Genomic DNA, 21,062 nt, shown 5'->3' with positions numbered 1-21,062 from the left:
ATGTATGGCACATTAATTTAAACAAAACATCGCAAATGATGTATTTCATATATTTTTGTAAACAAAGAGGCTTTTACAAGAAAAAATAGTGTTTTAGTATAAAAGATGAGTGGGATTAAACTAATGAAACAAAAATAGACAATATGTGCAAAACAAATATTGGCATACTTTATACAGGTGGGCACGGGAATTACATAAATGTCCGCCGATTTAATCTTCTGGCGGCGAGGTTATCTCCCAAAACCCCTACATCCCATTTCCCCTACAACCCAGTTCCCCTACAATTAGTTAAAACAACACGCGGCATTTACCTGTCTGGTATTATGAACTCACCTAAAGGAGAGATTAAGGTCTGGAGTAGAGGTAGTAGAAATGAAAGGGGTTGAGCTTTAGGGGACTAGGGGAATTTCTTCTTTTTTTAAATAATGTAAGTGTAATGAAAGATGCCTATATGATGAGAAGACAATTTTAAACAATTACAAAAATAACAATAGGAAGAAACAATTATTACACTGAGATGGACGATTTACAGTTGAGATGGCTAGGTTTAGTATAAAGATACTTGAATCTGACTAACATGACATCAACATGTCTGGGCTTCGCTATGTTGAGTTTGTTATGTCACAGAGAGGAAAGCCCCAAGTCCTTTTTGATGGTTATCTTCACACTAAGAACGTCGTGAGACTGACTTGCGTACACTGGTAGTGTGTCAAGTCCACATGTAGAGGAAGACTCACGACAGTAGGAACCGTGATAAGGAATGCTACAGAGGACACGTGGGTTGACGCAACGGACACCACACCAGATGTACCGAGAGCTGTCGCCTTCAACGACTACATCGTCACTACCTGGGTCGACCACGGAGCACGATTCCCCCTACCACTGTGGAACCATCACGGTACAACACGTCCCAGGCTTTCATAACCGACTCAACCGAGGTCTCCCTGTACCAATAAAAGTTGTCCGGGGGAAGGGCGGGGGTTGAGGGGTATCGGGGGGCATCGGGAGAGGTGGTCGGTGTGTGGTGGTGGGTGTTATTTTGCGACACTAGGACAGAAATTGCTAATGTGTCGTTTTTCAACACCAGCTGCAAATTCAATACAGGGACAAATGTACAAATAACACAGTTCTACACTGTAAACACGGCATGTGCATACTGAAATTAGATTCTTTCCCAATTACAGGGTGTTGTTCAACTTACCTGCATCAGCACCTGTAGTTGGTGGATCAGAAGGGAAATGGTAGCCTCCATTAAAAATGCCGTAGAAAAACCCATATACAGCGAATCTGCTAGCAGAGCGGACATAGTATCTGCGCAATGAACAATTTCTTCCCGCTTTGTAATCACTGCCGGGGATGTCCACCCAGTCCAGTGTAGCAGGGACCATATTACCAGTTAATACTTCAATATCTGTTACGTGTTGTTTAGTCAGTATGTTTATACAGGCTGTATAAGGAATCAATGCACTGTTCACGAAATACGTAACTGGAACTACAACAACAATCCCAGGTCGATATGCAAATGTGCTGTTTCTACACAGGGTTGCCATGACAGGCCTTGTAGCCTTAAGATATAGACTCTCATTATAGGCGAGGTATTGGCGATATACACGGTTGTCACCAAGAGAGAATGTAGATCCATTGTTCAACATAATTTCAGTGTTGCTCTGGTCACTAATAACTTGTAGCTGGTATGTCGCGTTCCTTCTACTGGAGTAGTCACCTGTATACATAACATACTCCATCCCATGATGTCGTACAGGTAATAGTTGCGTCACGGCCGTGAAGTAATCGTCTTGCATTGTCCCACTGAACACAGCTACAGTGTTTGTTGTGTTGATTACAGTTCCAGTCAGGTCATAGTCACTCTTCATCGTGAAGGTCTGATACTCATCTAGAGTCATGTGAATCATGTCTCCGTTGTTGTAGGTCATGTTGTCATAGGTGACGTTCCCGTCCAGCATCAGCGTGATGTCCACGTCCGTCTTGTGGTTGTGGTTAGCTATCACTAACACCACCTGTGTCTGGTTTCCCAGGCAGGTGGATACAACATACCTGGAACCTAGGGCAGAGATCGGGAGGGCTGAAAAGATGTAATTTGCAGTGTGTCCGTAAACGCCCATGTCCTTACCAAAGACGTGGATTATGAAAGCCTTGTTTTCCACACCCACCGTCACCCCCAATGACGAATCTATGTAAGCAGAAGTGGACCCGTATGGTGTTACAGTCCCTGTGTCGTTATATCCCAGCTGTGGATAATCAACCAGAAAAGATCCCCCTGTTTCCCCAGCTGCCACTGCAAGTGAGTAACTAGCCGGCCAGAGATGCTGAATGTATACCAGTAGGTAGCTCACACCTGGAAAAAGTATACACAGCTTGTTAGTACTATTTTAGAATGGATAACAACGGTACAAGCTAGACTCGGACAATTGATAATTTCAACGTATCACTCCACTGAGCATTGTGTGCCTGGGGTTGACATACATGACTCTGATGTTACAAATCAAATATGTGTTAATGTGACTTCTGTCCAAAGTCATTAAATCGATCGCCAAAGGACAATAGTCACTCTATCATGATTTCTTTTATATGTTACACACGCTGAATGTCGTTGTCACTCGTTTGGATTGACTAGTATGTGTTTTACAGCGATACAGTTGGTCGTTATATGACTGTCAGTATAAAAATGTTGTCACATCTGCCGAATGGAAGCGTATGAAACAGTTAATATGAAAACATAATTACGTGCATGTGTGCTGCTGTGGATATGAATACGTCAAAGTGGGGTTAGCGATGTCCTCATAATAATAGAGTCGCCATTTCGAAAGAAATGTTGAGCACTACCCTTCTTTATGTTCCTATACCCCGACCTTCCATGTATCTCTGTACATATGATGTTGATGTCTGATCTATGTCTTAGATACAACCGATATCTGTTGAAAAGTTGGCTTCAGAATATTGTATGTTTCTCAAGATCGTCACGAGTTCTGAGTCATATTATGTAAAGCAAAACTCTAGAAGGATATTCAAAACATCTATTGTTATGAGTCAGTTAAAGCACATCACCTTACATACTCGATTCCGGTATAGTATTTCAAAACGAGCATGTCATAATGGAAACAAAAACATATGTGTCAAGTGATTTTAATTACATTTCATTTTATATGGAATGTACTGACTCCGAGCCGACCATTCTCTGTTTTCTCCCCATAATCCGAGCTCCAGGCAGGGAAATAACAAGTACCGTGATAAGGTTTGACGCGACCAGGGGATCGAACCACCGACCTTTTGTTCTCCGGGCAAACGCAAAACCCCTATACCATGGAGACGGTCGCACCCCAAGGCACACTAGATAAGACACCAAACCGACTTCAACCAAGAATGTTGACAACGTAACCAAAACCATAAACAGCAAAATGGTAATCCATAAACTGTGATCAAAGACAATGTATACAATTTACCAAAACTCAAATGATAGATATATTCAGATATCAATAACCATTTTATATGTTATGGGTCTTTTAATGTAATATTTTAGGATTACAACTTTAAAATACATATTTGTTATTCCTCATATTGTTCTAATTGCATCACATCGGGCTTTCCTCCCACATCAAGCTGACACACCATGATATAGCTGAAATACTGCTCAAAGAGGCTTTAAACAAATCTCGCATACTCAAAGAAGCTATGTATATATTTATACCCTCAGCTTATTCTTGTCCGCCAGTCCGAGTGTTGGTAGATACAGGTGTGGGTAGTGTCGTTGTACCTGCGGCAGTTGAGGCCGTGGTTTGTGTCGTCGGAGTTGCTGAACCTAAACAGAAACTAGATCTTAGATACTCTTTTCACAGTTGCTAGTCCGAGGTTTCTAATCACATAACATTCTTCTTAACATGAAAACAGCTGATATCAATGTGGGCGTGTCGCATAGTTGCGTATTAATTTCAACACTACTCTACATTCGGTAGCTCGGAAATTTATGTCATGTCTGATTCATGCATGTGGAATATACATAATCCCTAAAATTACATGTGACTTTTTTGGTGCTATTCTTTCGGTACCAAGGCTCGTTTGTGCATTCCATCTCTGGGGCTACTATGACACAGGGGAACTCAGGCGTACAGTAGAGGACAACAACATAATACATAATACAAAAAATATAACATAATAAAAGACAATGTTGTTTTAGTTCTATAAACAATCTACAGTGTATATATCTAAACTTGGGTTCGTTCGTTGAATGTCCAGCACAAGGATCGTCCTATTATTAAACACTAATTAACCCCTGCTAATTTACTGCTATTGATACTGCAGGAGCTCATGCTTAAGCTAACCAGAATGTGTTTAGTACAACAAATTAAAACGTACCGTCAACGATTCCAAGGGACACCAGGAGTAGCGCCACCTCCATGAAACGCCCCATTTTCACAGAGCTCAGCCTGTACCGCACAGAGCTGTGACTACGCTCTGTCTGGCAGGGTGGCTGCGGATAACCTGTTATGCATGCACCACGTGAACGCAAGCTACTGTAACAGCAAATGAATTTGTGTGAATCACGGATGACTCTTTCAACAATATATGTAGCGTGGCCTTGTACATTGTCAGCAGGTACAGGCAAAGGATGTATTAACTGACATTATAGCAAAACATAGCAGGAGTGTTTCCTGTGCGAATACTCATGTGTACTCAAATTAATCTAAATAGCTTATTGATAACTGAAAATCAAACATGTTATTGTTATTGTCTATCAACATGTGCTAATCCCAACAAACGAGTTCTAACTTGTGTATAACTTGTATATAACGTGTGTGTAAGTTGTGTATAACTTATGTATAATTTGGGCATAACTTCCGTTTGACATGTACAGCTTCGTATTAGAAGTGGGGCGGTGGGGTAGCCAAGTGATTAAAGCGGTCGCTTGCCACGCTGAAGACCCCGGTTCGATTCCTCACATGGGTACAATGTGTTAAGCCGATTTCCGACTTCCCGCCGTGATGTTGCTGAAATACTGCTAAAAGTGGCGTAAAACCATACTCAGCCACTCGTATTAGAAGTGACGTCATCATCTCCATATATATATATAAGTATCGTCGCACATGACTTCCTTCTCTCATGGGTTACTTGACTGAACGGCTATTATAGAGTCATGTAATTTGAACTAGATTAAAAAAGAAGTTTTGTTGGGAAGAGGCCGCTTCATTCGCAGGATTTTAACAAACTCCTTTTTCATTCATCTCCCACTGGGACGTCGTGCGAAGTTGTCTAGAAATCAGTCATGCAAGTGTCTTGCTTATTGCGGAATAAGAGGGGTTTGTATCAAAAGAAGAGATTTTTTTTACCAAATTAGTTGTGTTATTACCGACCAACGTGAGCGAAAACACTGAAGTACATTCAATTTATTTTAAATTTCAATAGCTATATACAAATACACATTCAAACTGGCAGGTTGTATTTATTCAGCTAGTCCATCATGGGTGAGTGAATTTAAATGTTGATAATGTCTTTCTGTATGCTCCCATCGTTCTAACTGTTGAGTGGTTTATAGACATACGATAAAATCAAGGGGCTATTCACACATGACTACAATTTCAAGTGTAATTTAAAAGACATCACTTTCAAGTATAAATCGTATTTCATTCATTAAAACGCTACGTTTTGAAGCGAGCAGATTTCTTTTGCAGTCAATACATGTCCCACGCCCGGCGATGACACCAGCATTCTTCGGGTCGAAAAAGGAGAGCATGTCGTAGTTCTTTTGAATTTTTACCCTTTACAATGTAGCTTGTTTACAACTTTATACATGCTGAAACTACTCAAAAGGTTCATATCAGCGGAGACACCTGAAACCTTGACTATTTTATTGCAATCTGTTAAATATTTGTTTCGGAAACCAACCAATTCAAACAGCTTAGTCGAATATCTCACATGACAACAGACCTTGATGTATGTCTGTGTGCTGATACTTGCGTGAGATCGAAATGTCCGTTTTTTACCTTTACGGCTGTATTTCAATAGGATCACAAACCTTCTGAATATACCGAATACTGGCTGGCTGGCTGGCTGGCTGGCTGTAGGATACTGGTGATGATACTGTTTGTATTCATGGGCTTGCAGTATGATACTGGTGATACTGCTGGTGTTTATGGCCTGACTGTATGGAACCGGTGTTACTGCTTGTGTTCATGGCCTTACTGTATGGTACTGATGATACTGTTTGAAATCATACCGTGGCTGTATGATACTGGTGATACTGTTTGAATTCATATCCTGACTGGATGATACTGGTTATATTGTTTGTGTTCAAGGCCTGGGTGTATGATACTGGAGATATTGCTTGTATTCGTGGGCTTCCGGCATGATACTGGTGATACTGTTTGTGTTCATGACCTGGCTGTATGATACTGGTGATATTGCTTGCGTTCATGGCCTGGCTGTATGATACTGGAGATATTGCTTGTATTCATGGGCTTGCGGTATGATACTGGTGATAATGCTTGTGTTCATGATCATGACCTGGCTATATGATACTGGTGATAATGCTTGTGTTCATGACCTGGCTGTATGATACTGGTGATAATGCTTGTGTTCATGACCTGGCTGTGTGATACTGGTGATACTGCTTGTTTTCATGTCCTGGATATATGATGATGGTGACACTGCTTGTGTCTCTGGCCTGGCTGTATGATACTGTGATACTGTTTGAATTCATATCCTGACTTGATGATACTGGTGATAATGTTTGTGTTTATTGGCTGACTGTATGATACTGGTGATAATGCTTGTGTTCATGACCTGGCTGTATTATACTGGTGTGCTTTTGTTCATGGTACTCTGATATTGGTTAAATTCATGTCCTGGCTCTATGTTCTATGCTCTAGGACAACCCCCTAAACAAGTTGATGGCCGTTATCGAGCCTGGTGTCGACCCCGATGACGAGACTTGTCCCTTGAGCAACATATCAGATGTGTTCACCATAAGATGATTAAACTTGTATATGCTACTATGGGTTAGACTGGTTGCTGATGCTTGCTGAATTCTGCCTTTCTTTCCGTGAACAGCTAATGATGCACTGATGCATGATCCTTCCCCTTTGAGGATGCCTTACATTAAGGCTTACCATGTGTTTTTGTCTGTGCATAACTTGTGTATAGTGTCTACTCTCCCTTTTTTCAAAATTCTGGATCAGCCGCTGATTGATGTAAAACTTGTGATATATTTACAAACCTAATATTGTACTGTCTACAATTTTGCTGTCTGTGACTGTGACTCCTCCAGGAATGTTTCCGTGACATCAGTTCCTGGAAGAGTTGCTTCGCTACCTCAACAAGCTGCTGCAGTGAACGCTAGGACTCTGCCAACACAGCTGAGAAGTACCCCTACCTGGAAAGGTCACACCATGCAAAGGTCAGCTGGTTCTGCAGTCAGTGGAGCCACAAAAAGGATGCAATTAATGATACCTCTTTTTCTAATTTTTCATATTAATTGTTGCCAGCTACTTTTCTTCCTTAACTAGCTGCTAGAGAGGTCTGCAGTGAAGGCCAAGACTCTCGCCGCCATAGCTGAGGAGTACCCCTACCTGGCAAGGTCACACACACAACGCAGAGGTCAGTTGGTAGTGCAGTCAGTGCAGCAACAGAAAGGATGCAATAAAAGGATACATTGTTTCTAATTTGTCCAATTAATTGTATCAATCATTTAATGGCTAACAGTAACAATGCCAAGAGAGTTGCAAGATATTTCTCTAAAACCTATTGTTTATATGTCAGAAAATGAGTAAGTGCCAAATAATATCAACTTGTTTCCATATCTTTGGTTTCATGGCTGAATGTTTGCAAAATGTGGGCTGTCATCAATAATTCTTTAAACAATATCAACATTTCACATAGCCGTGTCAGCTGTATTAGCAATTTCATCACATAAAACAAGTCATCAAATTGTGCACATTATATAGCAATGAATAATCACTCTTTGAACAAAATATCTTCAAATGACATTTTAGGAGTTGTAGTATCAGACGACATATTTGACTGATGGATTTGAACTTGTTTTTTTTAACTGCATCATTTCGGTACAGATGCTAGTACGAACCCATGTAGGAATTATTTCATGGGATTCTAATCTCCCTGATAAATTAATGTTGGTGAATAAAATTATGTTATTTGGTTAAAATTTGGATTTTAGGATTGGGATATTTTCCTACGCTCAGACATATTTTAACATTGTATTTTAACATGCATTCAAGCAATAATGTAAAACATGACAGCCTCTTCCTCTGTATTGGTTATCCATGAAATACAAGTCACTTCCACACAGCCATAACATTAGTACGTTAACATTATTCTAGTGCAGATTTCGAATTATTACTAATATTTGCTGCCAACTTTGGGCTGAATATTAGTTTCTGGTCAGGTATAGATATCCCTAGCATCTCTATCAAAGGTTAAGTGATTAATATTTTCCATAGAATAATTATGCCTTCTCGGTTTCAGATATGTTTGAGATGGGCTCAAATCTGCATCAAGAATGACTACAGCCAGCCTTCATAGACATCAAGGACTTCCTCCATAGACAAGGTAAGGAGGGCACGAATCATCTTGATAGCTTTCCAGATTCTCATTTTAAAAAAAAACAGGGTTGTGCACCCAACCGACTCCCTACCTCTCCCATATATATTCCCCCGCGAAGGGAAGTAACTCTTGACATGTCATGTTGACCAGTTGGCTTCATCTGGATAGTGTTCGCATACAGTATTACTTGACTTCAATAATGTTTTATAAATATGGAAGTATTAACATAAAATTCAGTGTTCACTGTAGTGGATGTACGCAAAATGTGCACACCAGTTTTACCAGAAAACAAATTGAAATCAGCTGTTTCATATACATGTAACAACAATAATTACTTCAAAGACAGCTAACTTAATGATGAACACACAAAACACTGTAGGCACTGTAATTACATTGTTCAGCACAATAATGCAACACAAGCCCCTATCATAATTTCTTAAGCCAATGAGGAAAGAGTAGTCAGTGAGTTAGCGTACATGGCCTCTTTCTTTCGCTTTATGGAAACATGAATGCAAATAAAAAATCCTTGTTTGCAAAGAGGCCTATAAAGCAATTTACCATCACATTGATTAAGGCTTATGAATAACTGAAGATGACGTCATCCATTGTTCAGGATGTCACAAAAAACGATTATGTGAGGAGCTTTTGTGAGCTTTGTGATTGTAACAGAAGCGTATATTCATTGACACTTCTGCCTGTTCCAGGCAAACAGAAGTACGCGCTGCCCATCTAATGAGGGATGCAGCTAAGACAGTTGCCTCCACCGTCTACGAGGAAACCAAAGATCAGCTGCGTGAGCAAAGAAAGTGGTCAAATGTAACTAAGAAAGTGTTATCCCAAATATAACATTAGTTACATTTGACCACTTTCTAAATGGCATTGTGTATTCATCACTTCATTCTTTCCCAGCTTTTCAACCGACTTCCACGTTGAAGTAAGAAACTCTGTTATGAGGATCTAGGCAGTACGTTGCTCAGTGCATTCTATCGATCACACCTGCGAACCTTGCCAGAAGACACTGGTGGTCAGTTCAATCCCAGTCTGTGATATACGACACCTGACATGTTGTGATATGACGGACACACAACGCTGTGTTAACAAGGCACTTGTGAAGTACACGATGCAACTGAAGATGAAAGATTGTAAAGATACAATCTGTCGCTATACATATCTACATACTTTCACAGAACCACAGACCAGCAAATGTCATTAACTAATACTATCTGTCTACTATGTTTATATGATATTTTACTTTGCTTTTAGGGTATATTTGAATGGTTAGTGAGAGGAGTCATGTCACTGTGTCTCTTTTGCTGAGTAATAATTTACACAAAGTTGCATTTTGTTATGTTGACAACCACTTTATTCTTTCCCAGCTTTTCAACTGACTTCCATGTTGAAGTAAGAAACTCTGTTAAAAGGATCTAGGCAGTACGTTGCTCACTGCATTCTATTCATCACACCTGCTATCTTTGCCAGTAGACGCTGTGTTATGTATTGACAATGGGCTTGATATATATATTTTACGTACGCCTCAGTATACCACCAGATTGGCGTATGAATACCAAGCATCTATGTTATGTAGTCCGTGTCACCGAATGAATCAGTTCGTTACCGTCAGGAGTGTTGTGCGGTTGTGCTGGAGCTTAAAACCCATATATGTCTGAAGACATATACAATACACTGGTGGTCAGTTCAATCCCAATCTGTGGTATACGACAGCTGACATGCTATATATTTAGGTGCTTGTACAGTGGACTATAGACCCAACAATGTAAGTATCTGATTAAGGACACAGGGAAGAAAAATCAGTTCTGGATATAGAGTCATGTCCCTTGGTATGTAGTGGTAGATTTAGATGTACAGAGAAACGTCGTTAGTCCAGACTCCGTGGCTGTGTATGTGAAACAGCATGAGCAATGTGATCACATTTAGTTGTGTATGTTAAACAACATTAACAATGTGATGAAATTTAGCTATGTATGCTTTACAAAACTATCAGTGTGATCACATTTAACTGTATGTTTAACAGTTAACAGTAACAACGTGATCATTTTTAACTGTGTCTGTTAAACAGCACCTACAATGTGATCACATTTAGCTGTGTATGTAAAACAACAGTTACAATATGATCGCATGTTTAACAACATTTGATGTCTTGTTATTCCTGCTGTGCATGACCTTGACATATTCTCCTTATACCAGGACAAGTTGATGATGTTGTTTTGTTTTTTGATACGTTTACGTCATACACAGGGTTAAAAACAATGCATAGTCAAATTATTGAATTGAATGGATTGAAGTTTGTTACTTGTATATTTTTTTTAATACAGTAAATATATACAAATAAATCATTGTATTGAGATTGAAACATATCTGCCAATTTTTCCCTCAAGGTATCAAAAACAATTTTGTTATGAATTTATTTTCTAAGCACTGCATTACTTCCAATGTCATAAGCAATAGAGAGAAATGAAAGGTATTTTTCTGAGACTAGGATTTTTGAACAAGCTCAAGCTATCAGGTAAGCAAACTTCATGTCACTTAAGAAAGTGTTTGCACTGACAATAACTTTGAAGTAGTCTAATCAATAGTAATATGTGTATAACATATGTGTCACTCATTATTAAAATTCACTGCAACTGTCATGCTTTGGAATTATCTTTTCTTATTAAATGTTGTCTTACGTTGGTCAGATCTCTTTGTCATAGAACTGAGGCCAGGTTGTAGGTGCCTTGCATTAGACATATGGTTTCTTCTCAACTTGAAATTAAGAAACTGAATTAAATCAGTGTGGCTCCAGGGTAAGAAAATAGATCCCAGGCAAGAGAGGCGACTAAGGGGATGGGGCGGTCAGGCTCGCTGACTCGATTGATGCATGTCCGTATTCCAGTTGCATGGATCGGTGCTCGTGATGGTTGTACTGTTGTGGAGAGTGTCGTTAAACTATAAATAAACAAACACTCTGTTTTGTCATGTTCTTTATAACCGAAGTTGATTTATCCCATTTGACGACAGCAACTAATACATCTGTAGCCTCTGGAAACATACATACTCCCGTAAAGATCCGGGTTAGAATGGGTCTTAAGAAACCCGTGTTCGTCATAAGGGGCGACAGTGCGGAGTTCAAAAACAAACAAACAGAAACAGCCATACACATAGATATGATTCCTTGTTATACACTTCAACATGAATGGGGAAATATATTCGGTGCCAAGTCCATAGCAAATGCTTCTCATGAGGGGCGACTGACGGGATCGTGTGTCAGTCTTGCTAACTTAGTTGATGCATGTCATCGTACCAAATTGCCTAGATCAATGTTCATGATGTCAATCACTGGACTGTCTGATCCCGTCTCCAGAGCGCAGTTCAACAACAAACAAACAGAAACAGTCATACACAAAGACATGCTTCATTGTTATACACTTTAAGTGAAACAACAAACAATCAACATGAACGGGGGAAACAGTCACATTCCGTGTCAAATCTACAGCAAATGTACATCAGTGTCCAGAGGTTTAGGCCATTTCACAAATTTCGATCTTCAAGCTCATGTGTCTTGGAGAATCTAAAATGTAAACCAAATGTCAAACATGAAGCATTTATTACAACTAGAAAAGGGGATATTGATAAACAGATAATTGAATGTTTTAACACACATCGTTCTACAATGCACGTGGCCTTTGCCACAAGCACGGATTTGGTTGTGACAAACAGCAACAATAAATGCGAATCTAGATTCGAACCCATGATTATCGGTTTCTGGCACACAGTGGCACACATCTGCATGGTGAATTCCATCGGCTTAGACGACTGGGCCACCCGTGTCCCTCTTACCCGATTATATATGTATATCAGCTCACTTCGTTATAACTGTAGTTAATTCATTCCATTTGATGACATCAGTTAATACATGACTCATGAAACAAACATACCCCAAGTGTAGATCCGGGATAGAATGGGTCTTCATCAGACCATGCTTGTCAGGGGCGACTAACGGCATCTGTTATCAGGTTCGCTGGCTGGCTGATACATGTTACCGTATCCCAATTGCATGGATGGATGCTCATGGTGGCAATCACATGATTGTCTGGTCCAGATTCCCGTGCGACGTTAAACAACTAACAATCAAACAAGTAAACAAATTTAACATAGAAATACACCATTATTGTAGGCTTTGATCAAAACAACAAACAATCAGCAAGAAAGGGGAAACAATCACATTCCTTGAGATACGGAGTCCACTCCACATTTACATCACAGCGCTCAGAGGTTAAGACAAATTTCACAAATTTCGACTTTCAAGTCCATGTGTCTTGGAAAAACTAAAATATATACACAATATTAAACATATAGCAAGTACTGCGAGAGAAGGGGACTTTGATCAACAGATAACATAATCTATATATTGAACAGTTGAATCCTTGTGGTTCTACAGTGCATGTGAAGTAACTGCTGAACATTGCCCATTATGTCTAAACAAGCAATTTACTGCCATGTCACTTCAGACATGTCCCCAACAGACCTGACCCTATCAGACCGGACACCCATCAGTCCGGACCCCCCTCAGTCCGGACCTTCTGGACGCATTCTGATACGCTGCCATTTTTGTACACAACTGAGCCTGAGGAAATGTTAGGCATGTGAAGGACCCATGGCAAGAGTCATTTTACAACCCGTTCACTCTTCTGTTTCTGTGAACCATACAATACGATACAACCATCTTGCAGTCATCTGGAGAAGCATGCATTGTCCTTGTTCAACCCACAAGCAGGTATCCGCATCAAAATGAGATTAATGTCACGTGTAGATATAATCTAAACATGACGAACTATTAAACTGAAAAAGAGTGACGTTTAACTTTTCCCCAGGTGTATAACAGTAGATGTCACGAGCTCAATCCAAGCAGTCCACTATTCATTTCAAACAAGTTGTTTGTATAACATCACCAGTCCTTACAATCCATCACTAGTCTCGGACCAGCAGATAAGTGGCCGAGACTAGTGATAACTACGTAACTCCCAACCAATGATTCGTTGACACGAATATTTCATCGCCTGGTAAATAAAGGGTTCCACTGTACTATACTGTAAGTGTATACTTTATATGTAACTGTTCACATTATTATATATGATTTGATATCTGATTGCGGACACAGTATAGAATATACGAGTCAGATTATTATAATAATGTAAACGGTCGGAATGAGATCTACAAACAATGCATATAAAGGGTGTACTATAAATAAACTAAATCATATTACCTTTGCAGCAACACTTGTACATTCTAAAGAACAAGATGGTTGTGGAGAGAAGAAAACAAAGTTGAATAGTATTTATGTTAAAAATTCAATATTATCAATCTGAGTGATTATTGGAAACAGTTCAATTACAAAAGTCTCTTACTTAATTATTATATTCAAATACCAATATTCAATAGGAAAATACAACACGGCCTTGTAAGGCTAACATGATATACAATTGAAATATGTGTTTATTTAATAATAGGTAAAGCAGAGAAACACACGGTACACGTGCAGTGTGGTGTTTGCAAGTCAGGAAAGCGTTGCAAAAGTATAGCATGTACAAGCCCGTATAGCATTGACGATTTATAACATATACAAGCCCATGTATCATTGAGGGTTTTTAGCATATACAAGCCCATGTAGCATTGACAACTTATAGCGTATACAAACACATGTAGCATTGACTATTTATAGCATATACAAGCCCATGTAGCAATGACGATTCATAGCATATACAAGCCCGTGTGGCATTGACAACTTATAGCGTATACAAACACGTGTAGCATTGAGGGTTTATAGTATATGCAAGCCCATGTAGCATTGACAATTTATAGCGTATACAAGCCCGTGTAGCATTAAGGGTTCGTGGAATATGCAAGCCCGTGAAGCATTGGCGATTTATAGCCTACACAAGCCCGCCCTAAAAGTCTTGACGATTAAAAAGACGGATGCAAAATGATTTCCGTGGTTAGAGGTCAGTGACATAGGACGACAAACGTTGAGGTAGGTGTAATTGATAATTGAACGTACACATTCTCTTTCATCACTTCACAAACATTCAGTCACGATGCCCTCTTAATGTTATTGAAATCTGAACAATCAAAATGAGATGAAGACATTATATGTATCAAGAACGCTCACAAAGAATTGCAGATGAATTGTCTTACCTACTCCCGAGCTATTAAGGTAGTTCACAAATATCACAATGGAGACGTGCATGTCTCAGATCCTTTTTTGTGATTGTAGATTGTTTCGCTCATGCATTTCAAACTGAACATGTAATCATACACAAAAATATATCATTTTGTAGAATAAAGAATAGTACAAACTTATATATCGGGCACATAAACATATTCGTTTAAACAAAACATTGCAAATAATGTATTTTAAATATGTTTGTAAACAAACAGGTTTCTACAAGATAAATTAAGCATTAAGATTACTAGTTAAAATATGGGAATAAAACTAGTTAAACCAACAGAAACAATATATGCATAAGCAAATATGGAGATACTTTATGCAGGTGGGGGCTGGAATAACATGAATGTCCGACGAATTAGCCTTCTGGTGATGAGCCTGTACCAGTAAAACTTCTCCAGGGGAGGGACGGGACGGGGCGTTGAGTGGGGTTGCTGGGTAATGCTGGGTAGGTGGATGTTATTTTGCGACACTGGGGCAGACATTGGTACAGTGTCGTTTCTTAACACCACCTGCGATTCCACTTAAGCGTAAGTATTCTGACATCGAGATGCGTCATACTGTTCATAGGTGTTTTCAGTTCCAAATTCAATGCAGGGATCAATGTACAAATAACACAGCTCTACACTGTAAACAGGGTATGTGTATACAGAAGTAAAATTCTTTTCCAAACACAGGGTGTCGTTCAACTTACCTGCATCAGCACCTGTAGTTGGTGGATCAGAAGGGAAACGGTAACCTCCATTAACAATGTCTATGGAAAACCCATATACAGCGAACCTGCTGGCAGAGCGGACGAAATAACTGAAGAATGAAGAATTTCTTCCCGCTTTGTAATCACTGCCGGGGATGTCCACCCAGTCCAGTGTAACAGGGACCATATCACCAGTAAATACTTCAATATCTGATACGTGTTGTTTAGTCAGGATGTTTATACAGTATGTCCGAGGAATCAATGCACTGTTCACGAAATACGTAACTGGAACTACAACAACAATCCCATGATCATTATAATATAGGTCGTTTCTACACAGGGTTGCCATGACAGGTCTTGTGGCATTAAGATATAGACTCTCACTATCGGCGAGGTATTGGCGATATACACGGTTGTCACCCAGAGAGAATGTAGATCCATTGTTCAACATAATTTTAGCGTCGCTCTGGTCACTTATAACTTGTAGCTGGTATGTTGCGTTCCTATAATAGGAGTGGTCACCTGTATACATAACATACTCCGTCCCATGATGTCGTACAGGTAATAGTTGCGTCACGGCCGTGAAGTAAACGTTTCGCATTGCCCCACTGAACACAGCTACAGTGTTTGTTGCGTTGATTACAGTTCCAGTCAGGTCATAGTCACTCTTCATTGTGAAGGTCTGATACTCATCTAGAGTCACATGGATCGTATCACCGTCGTTGTAGGTCATGTTGTCATAGGTGACGTTCCCCTCCAGCATCAGCGTGATGTCCACGTCTGTCTTGTGGTTGTTGCTAGCTATCACTAACACCACGTGGCCCTTGTATCCCAGACAGGTGGATACTACATATCTGGAACCTAGGGCAGAGATCGGGAGGGGGGGAAAGATGCCATGTCCACAGTGTCCGTGAACGCCCATGTCCTCACCAAAGACGTGGATTATGAAAGCCTTGTTCTCCACACCCACCGTCATCCACAATGATGGATCTATGTAAACCAAAGTGATCCCGTATGGCGTTACAGTCCTTGTGACGTTATATCCCACCTGTGGATAATCAACCAGAAAGGATCCCCCTGTTTCCCCAGCTGCCACTGTAACTGAATTAGGAGGTGCCGTGAAATAATGAATGTATACCAGGAGGTAGCCCACACCTGGAAAAAGTATACACAGTTTGTTAGTAGTGTTTTAGAATGGACAATAATGGTACAAGCTAACTTCTGACAATTGATAGTTTCAACGAATCACTCGACTAAGCATTGTGTGCCTGGGGTTGACATACATGACTCTGATGTTATAAACCAAATATGTGTTAATGTGACTGCTGTCCAAAGTCATTAAATCGATCGCCAAAGGACATTAGTCTCTCTATCATGATTTCTTTTATATATAAAAGACACTCATATATCTAGTTCCAAATAACAACATCGATGAAAATAGATATAACGTGAGCACAAGCAAATTAAACGTTATTTTACACACTTACCAAAATCAAGGCGGCCTGTAAATATACGATCTGACAAACAACTACAACAGCAGCGTGAATAACAGCCTACTCGCACGTTCATTGTCAATCGCAGCATTTTGTTCATCACTTCCTCAGTAAGTGACAGTGACGGTGTAACTTTAGGCATTCTGAACATTCCCACGCTGAATGTCGTCACTCGTTTGGATTGACTATGTGTTTTACCGCGATACAGTTGATCGTTATATGACTGTAAGTATAAATATGTGGCCAAATCTACCGAAAAGACGTGTGTGAAACATTTGATACGAAAACATAATTACGTGCATGTGTGCTGCCGTGGATATGAATACGTCACAGTGTTATTAGTGGTGTCCTCATAATCAGAGAGTCGCCATACATTTCGAAAGAAATGTTGAGCACCACCCTACTTCATGTTCCTTTACCCCGACCTTCAATGTATCTCTGTACATATGACGTTGATGGCTGATATATGTCTAAGATACCACCGATATCGATATAAATGTAGCTCCAGAATATTGTATGTTTCTCAAGATCGTCACGAGTTCTGAGTCAAATAATATGATGCAAAGCTTTAGAAGGAAATTCAAAAATCTATTGCTATTAGTCAGTTAAAGCACATCCTCTTAGATACTCGATTCCGGTATATAGTATTTCAAAACGAGCATGTCATAATGGAAACAAAACCAAGTATGTCAAGTGATTTTAATTTCATTTTATTTTATATCGAATGTACTGATTCCGAGCCGACCATTCTCTGTTTTATCCCCATAATGCCGAGCTCCAGGCAGGGAAATAACAAGTACCATCCTTCAAGTACCGTAAGTACCGTGATAAGGTTTGACGCGATCAGTGGATGGTACCACCGACCTTTTGCTCTCCGTACAAACGCTCTAACCACTACACCACGGGGGGGGGGGGTTTCCGCACCCCAGAGCACACTAGATAAGACACCAAACCGACATCAACAACGGAACTTGACAGAATAACCAAAAACCATAACAGCAAAAACGATAATCTATAAACTGTGATCAAAGACAATGTATACAATTTACCAAAACACAAATAATAGATGTATTTAGATGTTATTAACCATTATGAGTCTTTTAATGTTATAATTGGGGATTACAACATTGAAATACATATTTGTTATTCCTCATATTGTTTTAATTGCATCACATCGGGCTTTCCTCCAACATCAAGCTGACATACCACGATGGAACTGAAATTCTGCTAAAAGTTGCATACTCAAAGAAGCTATGTCTATACTTATACCCTCAGGATATTCTTGTCCGCCAGTCCGGTCGTTGGTAGATACAGGTGTGGGTAGTGTCGTTGCACCTGCGGCAGTTGAGGCCGGGGTTTGTGTCGTCGGAGTTGCTGAACCTAAACAGAAATCAGATCTTAGATACTCTTTTAAGAGTTGCTAGTCCGAGGTTTCAATTCACATAACGTTCTTCTTAACATGAAAACAGCTGATATCAATGTCGTATATTTGCGTATTAATTTCAACACTACACTACATTTGATAGCTTGCGAACTTTCGGGAAATTTATGTCATGTCTAATTCACGCATGTGGAATATACATAATCGCTAAAATGACATACTTATTATGTATATATACGTATGATTTTTTTGGTACTATTCTTTTGGTATCAAGACTCGTTTGTGCATTCCAGCTCTTGTACAGATTCTTTTTGAAATGCTCCAATTTGGAATGCTTCATGTAGTTGCAGCTGTCAAAGTCACGTTGTTTTAGAGCTACTCGTGTACCTGAAATGTCCCAAATTCACAGAGAACTACATAGGACTCACATAGTGGTAGGAGTATGTAATAAGGTTTCCTTCTCTGCAATCATACAGAATATAGAATGACAGACACGACGTGACTAGGCCCTGGGCTTACTTTGACACAGGGGAACTCAGGCGTACAGTTGAGGACATAACAACCTGTACAGACAAATATTCCCTTTGTCCTCTCCATGCCCTGCGTGAACCTTGAAGTTCAAAACTACCCTGGGGAGGAGTTGAATCAGCTACTTAGAAGAATAGATGTGCTTGAAAGGGATTTGATAGTTGAGGCATGTCTCATGGGTAAAGGTCTAGGTGAAAAGAAAGCGATAGAGCGAGAAACTAAATTGGACAAGTCTCTCGGTACAGGAAAAGAAAAGAAAAGCTTTTGAATTATCTACCTCCAAAGCTTAGAGGATAATTGAACCCTGACACCTACTGCATCATCATCAATCTTTGACAAACCTTTCAGAAATCTACTCCAAAATATGTACTCCAGATACATCAGCAATGGGGTTGTCTGAATTGAATGCAAATGGCTGTAAAATGAAATTGTAACAAAATATCCGAACAACGCCATTTATTCTGTTGTTTACCACGTCACTGGTCTTGTTGCTCGCCATGGCCCTGTCCGTTACTTCAGATGTCAGGCCCTTGAAAAAGACTAATAATGAAATTATAAAAAATACACCATCAAAAGTCAAATAAATTTAAAACAAATGTTGAGTCACTGAATGGGGAAACGAATGGGGAACCATAGCGATCGAAGTTGTGACACACCAAAAGGAATCCTGAGTTTTGGCACGAAACGATAAATGGAATGGGACAGAAGGAGTGATAACCAAAGAAATTACATCTCCACCAACCCGACATGTCAACTTGGGTGAACTGTCAGTTTCGGCTCCCTGAATTCTAACAAACTCATAATGTGATAACGAAGTCCATTTCAAGGCCCAAACTTCTGGAGATGGCAAGAAAACATAACTGATTTTTGTAGGACTCTCTGTGTGTTAAGGACATGCTGTTGGATTGTCTGGTCCAGACCCGATTATTTACAGACCACCGTCACATAGCGGGAATATTGCTGAGTGCGGCGTTAAACAACAAACAAACAAACAAAACACCCGTGTGTTCAAGTTTAGCATAATGTAATATAATATTAATATCTTCATGTAAATAAGTTAACCTCAGTTCAAAACTCTATTTAGTTTGTTAGCTGATTTGTCGTCTTGTAAGGTGCTTTTAAGGTGCTTGTATGATTATTTTATGTAAATCATCTCTCGTTGTATTTGTATTTTTACAAACAGATAATATACCTGAAATGATTTCTCATTTTACTTAATATTCTGATTATACATCTATACGCGATGAGGACATCAAAGTATTACATACCAAACTATACCCTCATGGTCATAATACATAATACGAAATAATAGTAATAACAAAATAAAAAACAATATTGTTTTAGTTCTCTAAACAATCTACAGTGTATATATCTAAATAGGGTTCGTACGTTGAATGTCCAGCACAAGGATCGTCCTATAATTAAACACTAACTTACCCCTGCTAATTTACTGCCATTGATACTGCAGGAGTTCATGCTTAAGCCAACCAGAATGTGTTAAGTACAACAAATTATAGCGTACCCTCAACGTTTCCAAGGGACACCAGGAGCAGCGCCACCTCCATGAAACGCCTCATTGTCACAGAGCTTAGCCTGTGCCGCATAGAGTTGTGACTACGCTCTGTCTGGCAGGATGGCTGTGGATAACCTGTTATGTATGCACAACGTGAACGCAAGCAAATGAAATTGTGTGAATCACGAATGACTCTTCCAATGATATATGTAGCGTGGCCTTGTACATTGTCAGCAGGTACAGGCAAAGGAATACTCATGTGTACTCATATTGATCTAAAAAGCTTATTGATGACTAAAACCCAAACATGAAACATTACTGTTATTGTCTATCAACATGCACTATTCCCAACATATGAGTTCTAACTTGTCTATAACTTGTGTATAACGTGTGTGTAAGTTGTGCATATCTTGTATTTGACATGTACAGCTTCGTATTAGAAGTGGGGCTATGGGGTAGCCTCGTGATTTAAGTGGTCGCTCGTCACGCGGGTTCGATTCCTCACATGGGTTCATTGTGCTAAGCCCATTTCCGATGTCCCGCAGTGATGTTGCTGGAATACTGCTAAAAGCGGCGTAAAACCATACTCACTTGTATTAGAAGTGACGTCATCATCTCCATATATATCAGTATCTTCGCATATAACTTCCTTCGCTCAT

The 21,062-nt window shown here is 39.7% G+C and overlaps 2 protein-coding genes and 1 long non-coding RNA gene across 3 annotated transcripts in view; 1 reads left to right on the top strand and 2 right to left on the bottom strand.

The window, feature by feature from the left end:
* LOC124120969 overlaps window positions 1-21,062 on the bottom strand; it is a 260,732-nt gene that overhangs the window by 220,472 nt on the left and 19,198 nt on the right. The window contains exon 3 of the mRNA XM_048389199.1: window positions 1,202-2,356. Within this exon, the coding sequence (XP_048245156.1) occupies window positions 1,202-2,356 (1,155 nt within the window). The remainder of the gene's footprint in view (window positions 1-1,201; window positions 2,357-21,062) is intronic.
* LOC124120981 lies at window positions 5,898-10,608 on the top strand. Its single transcript, XR_006858947.2, has 4 exons — window positions 5,898-7,408; window positions 7,518-7,608; window positions 8,494-8,577; window positions 9,276-10,608. It is a non-coding gene; the product is annotated as an uncharacterized LOC124120981 (long non-coding RNA).
* Window positions 11,540-20,517, bottom strand: LOC124120972. The gene is made up of 4 exons (XM_048389200.1): window positions 20,413-20,517; window positions 18,251-18,361; window positions 12,507-16,643; window positions 11,540-12,139 (listed from the first exon to the last, which is right to left on the bottom strand). The coding sequence occupies exons 1-3, from the start codon at window positions 20,492-20,494 to the stop codon at window positions 15,319-15,321; spliced, it is 1,518 nt and encodes a 505-aa protein (XP_048245157.1). The 5' UTR covers window positions 20,495-20,517; the 3' UTR covers window positions 11,540-12,139; window positions 12,507-15,318.

Source organism: Haliotis rufescens, unplaced genomic scaffold, assembly GCF_023055435.1.
Source record: "Haliotis rufescens isolate VD_foot unplaced genomic scaffold, xgHalRufe1.0.p SCAF_8, whole genome shotgun sequence".
Taxonomy (NCBI): domain Eukaryota; kingdom Metazoa; phylum Mollusca; class Gastropoda; order Lepetellida; family Haliotidae; genus Haliotis; species Haliotis rufescens.
Note: the sequence above shows the minus strand (reverse complement) of the source record. Positions and strands in the feature narration are given on the sequence as shown.

Coding starts and splice junctions, on each gene's coding strand:
- LOC124120972 (XM_048389200.1), bottom strand. CDS start 20,494: ATGCGGCACAGGCTAAGCTCTGTGACAATGAGGCGTTTCATGGAGGTG. Junction 18,362..20,412: donor GTCCCTTGGAAACGTTGAGG/GTACGCTATAAT, acceptor ATTTCTGTTTAG/GTTCAGCAACTCCGACGACA. Junction 16,644..18,250: donor CGGACAAGAATATCCTGAGG/GTATAAGTATAG, acceptor TACTTTTTCCAG/GTGTGGGCTACCTCCTGGTA.